The sequence below is a fragment of the Oenanthe melanoleuca genome, chromosome Z (genome assembly GCF_029582105.1).
Source record: "Oenanthe melanoleuca isolate GR-GAL-2019-014 chromosome Z, OMel1.0, whole genome shotgun sequence".
NCBI lineage: Eukaryota > Metazoa > Chordata > Aves > Passeriformes > Muscicapidae > Oenanthe > Oenanthe melanoleuca.
The window spans coordinates 3820040-3833019 of NC_079362.1; the positions used below are offsets into that span (position 1 = coordinate 3820040).

Below are 12980 nucleotides of genomic sequence, written 5' to 3' on the forward strand. Positions count from 1 at the left end.
TAAATCAAGAGAGTTAATTAACCACGTGTAATTTTACTTTCTGTAACAGTCAATTCTTCAACAACTTCCGTTGATTTTTTTTTTTTTTTACTGTGCTCAGACTCCTAAAACACATCTATGGTCTACAACATTAAATGGAAGGAAGTTTATGAGCCATACTACTATCTAAGCACCTAAATAAAATCTACCGTGTTTCCCATAAAGTAATGTCATCGTTTCTGTAGAAATGCAAAAAGTCTAAACTGAATGGATTCCATTAAAACACAGGATCCCGTATTGACTTTAAGAACAATTATCACCTCCTTGACTAACCCTTAGCTGCCAGCAGATGTTGCCCCAGGCTAGTACACACCTAACTGCTCTGTGGAAAGGCCGTTTCCCTACCTCATTGAGCCGGATGATGTGATAAATTTGCCTCAGGTACTTGCTACCACCTGTTTTGTGGCAGATATCCAGGACCATCATGCTTATATTATGCTCAGTGAATCCACGTGCAATACCTCCTTCCTCTAAAGTCGCACCTTTAACTGTGACTGAGGCACTAGAATGTAGAAAAGATACAGTTCTAAGTTAAATTTCTAAAAAGCAAAATATTAGTACCAACTCAGCTAGAACTACCCTTTACTTACACAAATACAATTGTACATATATCCCTCACATAACACATGTTACATAACATTATTATACTAATTTTAATCACCTTAATTGGAAAGATGAACACATAAAACACTCTTCAAGCATATAGAAGTAGCAAATATTTTCATTTCCCCTAAAGAAGTATCTTTGCTACTAGAAATGGCATTTACATTCCATCTCTTGTGCATTTTTCTTTGCCTGTCACAGCACATATTAAAGCCTAATTAATATGTCAGAAAGGTAGCCATTACCCTAAGTATAGGCTAGAAGTTTTAAATTGAAGTAGTTTTCTTTCCACTGGTGTATTGTTAACTATTTAAAAGGCACATATTTGCCACTTGTTGCATTTTTTTGCCCTATATGTTTTTTTGTATTTGTGTGAAAATTGTACCAATGAAAATCTGAAGATAACATTCCCAAATGCCTCCACAATTGTGCATTCAAATCTCTGATCATTGTCAGACTCTCTGCCCACTAACACAAGTTACTATATTAAGTATTGCTACCAATAAAGTTTAAGAAAGAAAAAGTATTAAAATTTTTCTCAAATACTAGAGCTGTAACTAAGTTATTTGACATGTATGTGTCAAGAACTTGAAAGATTAACAAGAATATATTGCCCTTTCTACAAACACTATTGGATGAATTTGAAATAAACCAAAGAAGCATTCTCAATTAATTAATTAAAAAAATCAATATTGTATTTGTTTAGAAGTAAAGCAAAAAACAAAAGACAAAAAACCCCAAAAATAAAATAAAACCACTGCAGTTGCAGTTTACTGTTGAAAGTGTGCCATGGTTACAAAGTCAGTCCTTCTGAAAGTTGTGTTTGACCTACAGGCTCTCTGAAATGCTCCACAGCTGCTGGACATTAAAGCTGATATTGCTTCCACATGCAGTTTCAGAATTTCCTACAGAGCAAATAGTTTCAAAATATAAACTATAATTTTGTTCTTTGCTGAATGTAAGTAAGTGATACTATGTTATTATGGTGTACTTTACAGAAAAGCTTCAAAGAAATTGATCTTTAAATTAAAGCACACTTAGGGCTGATATTTGATGCCATGTACAGATATAACCTGAATTTCTTGTCAAAATTCTTAGCAACTACTACTGAAAAAGCTAAGGACCTCTGACAAAGGAATGTATCAGTGCCAGCACCCAAATTGTATTCTTTACTGCCCGTTACTGCACAGGTGAAGCAGATGATTGGATTCAGGCAGCACTATGATTAATGACTTCCTTTCTGGATTTGGGACTGCCTATCAATCATGTCATTAGCAAGAATGTGCCCTGAGAGAGGCAGACCTCAGCCAAGGAATAACTGCATTCATCTTAATCTGTATATGCACCCAGCCAGCAAGGTCAGGGTCACCATGATGAAAAACAATAATCTTCAATTCAACAAATTACTTTGCAAAGACAGACATTTCTTTTCTTCTCAGGATGCGTGTTTTTTAGAATCTAACGTGACTGTTTACAGGTCTGGTGCTGCCATAAAGTGAAGGTTATTTTAATGAATAGTAATACTTTCAGGCAGTACACAAGAAAGGCAAAGAGTACAACTGATGTTTTCTGAGCCTTTCAGTGAAGGCTATAGTTTTTGAAATATTCTTTAAAAATAGGTTAATATATATTATTTAGACTTATTATGTAAGTAGAAATCCTGACAATAATAATATAAAAACAAAATCAAGTAAGAATTTTACTCATAAAAACCTACTGCACTTCAAAGACTTTATAGGAGAGTCCCAAATAAATTTTTGAAATGTATAGGTCTTCTTTTCTTCACACGTAACTATAGAAATCTATAAACATTCACGAATATGAATACATATATGCACATGCATCCAGCTAAATCAGAAAATAATTTGATTAATGAATATTTACATATACATATATAACTCAAACTTAGTATATAATATAATTACTATATAGTAATTTCAATCATTTCAATCATAAATCTCTTCTTGAAAGATTGCTTTTAGTTTAGTAATTATATGGTTGCTACTTACTTTAATTGAATAGTTGAATTTCAGCTCTAATATATTAGTTTTGTGATTTGCATTTATAATAATATTTCTCTAGATTTCATATCTCAGGTATTTATAAATGGGATCTTTTTTTCCCCCAGATATTGACTCATAATATTTCAATGAAAACTGGAAAAACAACATTCATATTAGATTTCTATTGCAGAAATGCAACTGAAGATAGGGGAGTCAATCTCATAACTGCATCAAACAGCTGCTCACTTGGAGAGCAAGTAATATATTCTTCATTATCCTAAGCTTAAAATTACCAGGCCTAGTCACAAGCTAGTTCTCTCTTTGGTTGACACTGTACACATACAGAAACATTTTCTCATATTTACTTTCCACAATCTGACACCTAACATGCAACACAACATTTCTGTAGTATTTTGCAAAAGAAAATACAGTAGTATATTAACTTAAATTTCTTAGCTTCAGAAGATCAGCAAATTAACTAAAGTTTTAGTTTTTAGAGGTTATCCACAATATTGTCTTCCTATACTTGTATTTTTAAGAAGTGCCTATTCTCTCAGCAACATTAGAAACTGCATTATGGGACCATTGCACTAAGTATCAATTTACAAATTGTCATTATGGTTTTTTATTCTGCAACTCCTTTACCTACAGGTATCTGGCTTCAATCTTTTAGTCATTGGATTAGATCATGTAAATTAGAATCAAATGGAAATGTGAAGATAACAAAGGTCAGTGTCAACGAGCATTTTTGTGACAGTAGCACTGCTTATTACCCACATTAACTGACTAGTCATAGGAACAGGACACTGTCCCTTAAAGCACTGCATGAAAACCTCTCCACTGGTGTCACTGACTCCAACCTACAATCACTGCACCCTTTGTTTATATGGACAAATCCTGACATGATAGCAACAACTGCAACCTTCATGAATACTCACTGAAAAAAACCAGCAATCTTACTTTCAGCAGTTACAATTTAATTCAGTAAGTCATGTAATTCTAGTAAATCTAATATTGCAAATTTGATGAATGGTACTTTTACAGAATGATACATGACTGCAACATTTAAACAGACTGGACTACGAACACACTGACATGTACACAACTCCTTGAAAAATCACTGTAAAGATCTTAATGTCAAATCTGAAGGAAAAATTGGTATTTTCTCAGAAAGGCACAGCAGGATATTATTCTTGTCCTGTTTTGATATATCCTATTTGCCTCAGGGTTTGATATGTTTTAGAATAAAGTATGCTTACTTTTTATTTACAGACGAACACTGAAAGCTTCTCACAGTTCCTCGTAATTTAATCACCAAATTAAAATTAAATCATAAATGTATTTAGTAAATGTCGACATTTTGGAAGATATAACAACAGACTTGTCCACATTTTTGGCTCATCATGACATCTTGTCTATGAACACACCATTCTTATGAAACAACCATGTTTCAGTGTTTCAGCAATGAACTTAAATTACAAACCCATAGTATAAACCCATCAATATTAAGGACTAATTTGTTTCATATAAGATCACTGCTCATCTCTTTTCATTAAAATTGAGCAGTAGCCATAAGCATGCCAATAATCCAGTAAAATAAAGAGCAAATAATAGCATTTGAAAAACACTATGTTCTTACCAGTCTATGCTCAATTTTCTTGCCTTCAGCAACTGGCTTTCAATCCAGTTTGGTCTCTGCTGTTCAATGCTTTGTATAATCTTCTGGGTCACTTGCTTAGGACCACTTTTCTGTTTTCCCATAATACTTTCTAAGCACACACGAACTAAACTGAGTTTTTCTTTGCTCCATCTGTCAAGTGTTGCACCTGTTAAAAATTCTGCAGTATTTCCATCCTCAAATATCCGACATATAATTACAATTAAGTTCCAGACAAGGAGACCAGCTTTCTTCAATTCAGCGAAGTTTCTTGACATTTTTCTCTCAGCCAGAAAAAAGAAGTATTTAATTGGGGGAGGCAAACATGCAATCACTGTAGGTAACTTGCTGATTACAATAGATACTGCTTGAGCTGCAAGCCTTGTGAAGCCTTAAAAATAGAAAGAAAAGATGATATGATTAACATTAACAGTACAGTTCTAACTGCTTCTGAATATTGTATGATAATTTCTAATTTTTGTACTGAAAATGGGTAAAAAGATGAAGTTCTCAACACTGTAGTTTCATTTGTATTATGCCTTCTGCACATAAATCACACAAAAATCAAACAATCACATGAATTAAGAGCAGCAAATTTAGAACTTAGACTGTGACTCTTAGCAATTAGTCCTGCTGTGCACAGCCATTACAAGATTAATGAGAAAGACAGTACTCAGGTATTTTGAATGGTGGTAAGTTGTCTTCAAAATCATAATATTTTTTCAACTTCAAAGCTGAAGCACTGCACTAAGTGTATCAGAATATTACATACATTTATAATCTCTAGTTTTTTAACAATCACTTTCTATATTCTAAATGACAAAACTTCAATTTATCATCTTTCATATAAGCATCTAGATAGCACTGCATTTTAAAGACTCCCTAATAAAAGTAGCTATAAAAGTAACTACAAAGAAATTATGCTGCTCAAAACTCAATATATATCTAAAATGAAAAATATAGGAAAAGATTTTAAAGATTTAAATTTACAATTTAAAAAAGCACCAATCTCCAAACAATTTAAGAAAACCCTGTGTCATTGCACCTACATTCCAAATGTTTTTTTATTTTATTAATAAAGAAACTGTATCTGTTGTAGATATCACACATAAAAATTTAAATTGTCTTGACTCCTAGAGTCTTACCTCTCAGCTTGCATATCAGTTCACACATAGCAATTAGCCTTAAATTGCCATACAAAATTTCTAGATTAAAATGAGAGTGCAGTAAAGATGTATGAAAAAAAAGAATGGATTTATGCTCTGGCTTGGCCACAATCTACATACTCAAAACTCATGCCACAATATACTAGAATATTGAAAATAATCAGGTAATATTTTGATGGTAATAATTTATCATGAAATGTTTCCAAAAGCTAGCCTTCTGAACCATGTCATGAAATGACAGATGCTTTAGGCACTGTGGGCTATGAAATGCCAGAAATCAGCTTTATATCTAATCACCTTCAAAACACCTCCTGTTCTCTAAGATTTCTTTCTTGTTTTACTAACTGTTTCAACAACCAAGCAGCAGCATATTCCATAACAGTTTCAGTGCTTTTTTCATTCAAGCATAAATTGCTGTGTTGTAAAGTTGGAATGAATGACATTCCTGAATGAAAAAATGATAATGAAAACTGTTTACAGCCATTGAGGCCAAAATGTAGGCATTATTCTTCACTTTGTTTTGAATCCCATCTGACTACTGCCAGATGCCGAAAACATCTTCAGCACTATTATTACCAATACTACAATACTGATTATTCTGAAAACCTTGTTTGTATATGTATGGGTGTAAGCCTCAAGAAAGAATAACTGAATTTTAATGCAAAGTGCTTAAAAAAAACCCAATCAGCACAGGATGTTTGAAAATAGTTTGTTCATTGTCAAGCTACAACACTCAAAAAATTTAACTACCCAGTTTTGGAGTAAAGGAGTAAAGGATTTAAAAGTTCTTATGAGAAGCTTATAGGATGTATTCTATACCTATATAAATATTATGTATAAGTTTCACTTACATTTCCCAGATTCTTTTCTCTTCATTTCCCGAGGAGTATAATTCCATTCCTTTGGAACAGTTTTCAGTAAACTTTCAGGAACTATTTGCTTGTGCTGGTATGTTCCATAGTTTTCTGTTGCCTCCCATGAATGCATCAAAGAAATTATCTGTTTCACAATACCCTTGACTGAATTAATCAAAGTCAACTTCAAGCATCTGATCACTTCTGGCTCCGAGTCACCACAACTGGAAACTTCAGAAGGAAGAATTATTAACTATTCAGTATGTGTAGTCAGTTGTAGCCACTTTTTCAGAAAGTGTTCTCAGAATTCTTATGGGGAAAAAGTAACATTATGATTCACAATAAATTAGACCTATTGGTCTGTTATAAATTAAGAAAGTGTTTAATACAAAATATATAGCATCTTGGTACCATCTTAATACAGTACTGACAAAAAAACCAACTTATTTTCTTCATTCTCATTTCTCCACTGATACATTTATAAAAATTCTAGTTAAGGTGATTGATGTTTTCCTTTTTATATGGAATATTTTTATATATTTATTTTAATATGGTAAACATTTAATACTTGTTAGGTATCAATGAGGCAAACAGATATACCTTTTTTTCTACTTCCTTGTTTTGATGGTATTAATGAAGCTACTATACTACAAACAGTAAAGGAAAAAAAAAAGAATGAAATATTTTGGAAACAAAAATACATTCAAATAATAGTCATCAACAGAAACACAGCATGTCATCAGAGATTGCATGTTCAAAACACACTACCCTAAATACAGTTATTGACATTACAACAAGTATCAATCTTCTCCACATTCTTAATAGCACAGCAAACTGCAGTTTCTCATTGTCATGGAGCTGCAATTGTCAGGCACAGTGCTGCAGAGCATATCAGAGATGTGTTTTGACATGTAAGATCGTTAGATCCTTTGCTGATATTTTTGTTTCCCTCTACTTTTTGCTGATCTAATCATGGCCTTTCTGGAAACTTCCATGCACCACTTCTCTGTTTTTCCTCCTCTTACATGTTAAACTATTTTTTGCAATCCCATTTTTCTCTGGGAAGTACCTGAGTGCTTTCATAATTGTTTTCTATTTTGTGATGCTCATAATTCCCCTCTTGCATTCTCCCATTTTTATCCTCTTCTTTTGAGCCCTCCTGCTTTTAATCCATAATTTGCAGTATCACCCGTCCAAACCTCACATCTCTTTTCTGGTTGAATACTGTTTTTCCTTGGGGATAGAATAAGTTCCTCTAACTGTGAGGGCAGCTCTCCCTCTCAACAGAAAATTGAGAGGCTGAGTGCCTGTTGTCAGCAAAGACTATATGCTGATCAGATTATTTCTCCCTCAGTAGGAGAAGTCATTCCTTCTCTTTTACCACTTTTCCATGTTTCCTTACTTTTAAATTGTGGCAAAGGTCTGGAGCTGTTGAATGCATAGAGATGAAGAATCTCTACCGGTAGAGAGCTACAAAAATGCTCTGCAGCCAGTCTGCTGGTAAGACAAACACTTCAGGTCATCAGACTCCTGGTTATTAACACTGCTCTGGAACTTGTTCATTCTTCAAAACTTTCACCACTCCTACCATGGCCTGACTGCACAAAACCCTTCAACAATACTATAATTTTGAAATAAGCTAACATATTTTCACCTGATATATTATGGTAAAAATAATATTCACTACATGTCTGAAAAGAAACGACATTTAACATCAGATTTGAAATGCTTATAAATAAATTAAATACCTGTCATATTGTATAAGCAGTTCCAAAGCAGCTCTTTTTCCATGTAGGACTCAAAAGCAATGCCAAGAGATTTGGGTGATAAAGTGCAGTAAGACAATACTGTGAAGATTGTTTCAATCAGAGTAGGCTCTTTGTTATTTTCCTGTTCCAAGAGAGAACTTTGTTCATCACAATTTAATGCTTCATTTCCTTCAAAACAAACAAAAGCATGATTCCAATAATTTCCAAGTAATTCAAGGTCTCAGTAATGGATAGTATTAATCAAAACAAACTGCAAAGTGCATCTGAATAATATTTCTAACAATAACACTTACAGATATGAAATCTGATCTTTCTCTGCCTAATGACAGCTGACTGTCTTCCTGAATTACATGTAGCCAACAAAAAAGAGACTTAAGCATGTTTTCAAACTATGGAATATGCCTATTTAATTCAAAATTAAACTGAAATTGATTGCAATTGGAAATTGATTATTTACTGAAGAATTATCAGAATGAAACTGCAGAATCAGTCAAAAAGTTATTACTGCTTAGTTCCTCTTCCTTATATAATAGTCATATAAAATGATAAAAATAAAATAAAAAATATAGATACAAAAAATTAAGGAAAGTAGCAGCTCCACATTCCCCAAAATCTGCTGGCACTGTTTTTCAGGGTAACATGAAATTCAGAATAAAACAGTTCCACAAAACAAAATCTCAGCCCTGCTAAGATACTGTCCAGACCCAACCCCCAATAGATACCAATTTTAAAGACAAATAGTGGTCATCATACAGTTCAGTGATAATTTTTACAAATATTTACAAATGTTTCTGATAATCATTATAACACAATGTCCCAGCTGTATGATAAGAATGTGTCTAAAACACCAGGAATAAATGCCATTCAATGATTTTGACTTGCCTGTGCTAATGTTGAAGACCTGAGCTTTACACTTGTTTGTGAAATTTGCTTCCAACACTAACAACCATAAGAAATGCCTAGAACCGTAATCTTTTAAATATTCTTAACTTAAATTTCTAGTTTGCAAAAACAATGGTTTCTGTAAAAAGTATTTAGATAAAATTATACTATAAAATGTCTTTCTGCAGTTTTGGTTGTCCTTACCTTTAGCAACCTGTGGAAGAGAAAGACAGGAGCCTTCAAAATCTATCATAATGGAAAATCATTGCTTTCAACCCATCTTTAAATGGTTTGAGAACTAAAAAATCTCATTTTACTCTTTGCTGAATTCCTACAATCTAATTCATATAATACTGTAAATCATTGAGTGCAGGTAGTATGCAATCTTAGTAGAAACAGAGGATGTAGTAGAAAGCTGAAAACCATGATCACTGATTTCATAACCAACAAGCTGTGTTGTATTTTTTTTCCCAAGGCAGCAGAAAGATCAGCAATAAGACAGTTTTTTAATTAGCTACCTTTCTCCTATGAGCTGAGTGAGCTGACACATATTGTTTTCAATGCCAGATTCTTCCAAGTGAAGAATCAAACTGATTCCACTTATTCACTCAAAACAGGGATATGTATGACAAAGAAATAACCATCAAAGCAGAAAAAGCAGTTCAAATGGTGAGATGAAAATCTGAAATGAACTCTGATTCTATTACTGTAAGTATTTATTTTTTAAATTAATTTAACCAAATTATAGGGAGAGGCTTGCTAACATTTCAAGTACTATGTAAACTGTCATTGCAGTACATGTTTAACGGTGCTTATGACTTGAAATTAAGCCTAAATTTGTTTTATGACCATATCACATGGAAAGTTTGAGCCACAACTTACTAATAACTTTTCTAATCAATTAATGCTACCAAAAGATTTAGATAAAAAGAAAGGAGCATAAAAGAATTTTGTAGAAAGGGCTATACATACATCTTGTTATAATTACTACATGCTTCATGAATCCACTACTAAACCATTCTAAATGGCTAAATGGCTAAATATAACAAGATATGTAATTATTCATCAGCTATTTTTTCGCTTTACCCTGAAGTAAATGTTGTCATTGTAGTAAGAACAACCTGAAAGCTCAAGTTAAACTAAGTTTTCTGATTGGTAAGTAGGCATGGATCATAGAAATACAGAATCCTTTGGGTTAGAAGGGACCTTAAAGGATAATGTCATTTGAAAAGTTTAGCAAGCAGATCAGTACAGCTGGCTAAATATTATGAACTAGGAGACTACCAAAAGATATGTGCATTTTTCTTGCCTTAGATTTTTTTCTTTTACATTTATTAGATTGCCTGTCATAACATTAAATAATCATCTCAGTTTGAACTCCAATGGAGCCTTCTTGTTAATTATTACATAGAACAGAATTTACATAATAAGTATTATACTTACTCTCCTGTGATGCTTCCCTCTATACATTTCTCTTTTTTGCACTGATTGCATTTGTATAGCAAAAGCTAATTTGTGAAGGGAACCTAAAGCTCCCATAGGTAGCTCAAAGAAGATGATGCTTTATTATTTTAGCAGGACTTAGTATTCATAATACATTAAGCTGTTAGTTATTTCCATATAACATGATGTTCTATGTGCACAAAAGATACCAAAACATATCAAAATACTGTTGTTTTTAATAAATATCTCTATAAGAAAATTATGTATCTATTGAATAACAGCTATGCCATAACCATTCACAATAAATCATTCTTTATATGACAAAATAATGCACTAAACCTCTTGGGATACTACCAAGTATTTTAAAAACATAACTTCAGAAAGGCAGACTTACAAGTGCAATTTACCCATATTTCTTTCCTACTGATAGAAATACCACCCAGTAATTTGCTAACATTATAATTCTTTTGGCTGTATCTATATATGACTAGTCCAGCCATAAAATGAATCTTGCTGAGTTAAAATAATCCTGTTACTGACTCTACACTTCACTCTCCCCAGTTAATCCATACACAATTAAGACACAGTCATTCTGTCTCTTTTGACCAAAAGAGGTAGACAAAACTCAAATTCATACATGCTGTTTCATTTAGAAAGAGGTATTGAAGATGGAAAAAATTATTTCTGATACTGGTCTTTATTTTGCAAAGAGTATGAAACTTCTGCTTTCTCTATTGAATGAAAAGGTTTCTTTAAATTGCAGCAACTGATGAGGATATAAAGAATGCAAAAAAGATATGTTTGTTTATAGAATCAAATCCATCAGCAGGCACTCTGCAGTACACTACATCCTCAGTGCTTCTTCTGCCACTGACTTTTCTTTCTGTTCCTTTACTGTATCTGACAGGGTAGATAATTTTACTTCTCTTTCAGAGTTGCTCCTCCCCAATCACAACTAAAATCTATTGCAACTTTGGGCATGGCTTCATTTTGGCAGAAAGTGTATCATTTTAGCTGTAATTCTGAGGAGAAATTTTACATCATAGATTCGTGGAAGAGTCCCAGAATACTCTGAGTTTGAAGGGACTCACACAGGTCATCAAGTCCAACTCTTAAATGGCCCATTTGGGGATTGAACCCACAACCATGTTGCTAACAGCACCATGTTCTAACCAACTAAGCCAATCTCGGGGTCATAGTACTCCTATCCTGAATAAAACCCAGATCTTAAACTTATCCATTTCAATTTAGTACTTTCCAAACAATAATAAGCCCTGTATTAGCTGCTAGCTGTGAATCAAATAAATCCTAAATTTATGATAGCTAAAAAGCTCAACATGGCAAAAAAGCTTTACCAACACTTATATAATTTGCCCAAAGATTATTAACATATCAGTAAACCACTTCTGTAGCTATGTATTTATGTCGTCAGTGCTACAGTATTTTAATTTCATTCAAATCTATTTAGAATTTTTTCTCTCCAAGCAATTTATTTTCAACTATCTGAGAAGAAGCTTCCATTAATGAATTTCTGAGTTAGTGACTTCTATAGAATCTGCCTTATCTATGGCCAGCAGAAAAAACCCATTACTGTCAGAATATCTCCAGTATTGATTTTCTGGGCCAGTACGCAGAAAGTGTGACATTCCCACAGCTGAAATTTGAAAAGGCAATATTGAATGTAGCCCTATGGACACATTAGCTCCCCTGTATTCCTCTATGTACTGTGATAAATACCAAACAGATTACCTTCTTAAAACTCATTCAGTCTAGAGCTCTACTGTAACAAGAAATTCCTACCAGAAATTACTAAGTCTTTGAAAAGCTATCCAGAATACCATGTATAACAGAAACTAAGTCTATCACACATGTATCAGACACTCTGTCAGAAAAAGGTAAATGATTCACAGCAGGAGCCTGCTATATTTCAATTAGAAAAAGCTATTTAGGTTTTCAGAAACTCCATGACATTCTGTTTAGTATCTTCTCTAGTTTACCACTGGAAAACCACCACATGGAACAGGACCCTTCTTCACTTATCTGGATTCCAATGTATCACTTCAGTACATCCTTCATCAGTTATGCAGGTACAGAATCCAATAAGCTTACCAGTCAGTCACCTTTAGAGAAGGTGCCACTTTTGAAGTAACTATTTAACCATTAGGCTACCATGACACAGACTGCTATCATGAAAAGGTGAAGAAGGTACCAGAGGTACCCACAAGCCTTATATTGGATGATCCACAAATACCTGGAGGAGAGATCTATCTCTGTACAAATATTACATTACTCTAAGAGATTTATTTCTGTTCTCCTAATGAGGGCAGGGTTACAGATTAACATGAAGGTTTTGTGACCAAGACCTGCAAGACCATTTTTCCCCAAAACAGTGTGTGGTTGAGCCATGGGACTGGAACAGCTGCTAGTATTTTCACTTGTGTGATAGATCATGACACAGGATTATTAAATCAAAGGAGTGATTAGAAGAAAGTACAACAAAGTACAAGAAAGTACAATGAAAGTACAAGAAGAAAGAATGACCCTCAAGAACTTGAAATAAAAGT

At 33.3% G+C, this 12980-nt stretch overlaps 1 protein-coding gene across 1 annotated transcript in view; it reads right to left on the bottom strand.

Moving 5' to 3' along the window:
- The window catches only part of KIAA0825 (KIAA0825 ortholog), a 265101-nt gene that overhangs the window by 145144 nt on the left and 106977 nt on the right, over nucleotides 1-12980 (bottom strand). Inside the window, exons 14-17 of the mRNA XM_056513524.1 lie at nucleotides 8071-8259; nucleotides 6320-6553; nucleotides 4285-4693; nucleotides 385-541 (exon numbers count right to left, since the gene is read on the bottom strand). Of these exons, the coding sequence (XP_056369499.1) occupies nucleotides 385-541; nucleotides 4285-4693; nucleotides 6320-6553; nucleotides 8071-8259 (989 nt within the window). The remainder of the gene's footprint in view (nucleotides 1-384; nucleotides 542-4284; nucleotides 4694-6319; nucleotides 6554-8070; nucleotides 8260-12980) is intronic.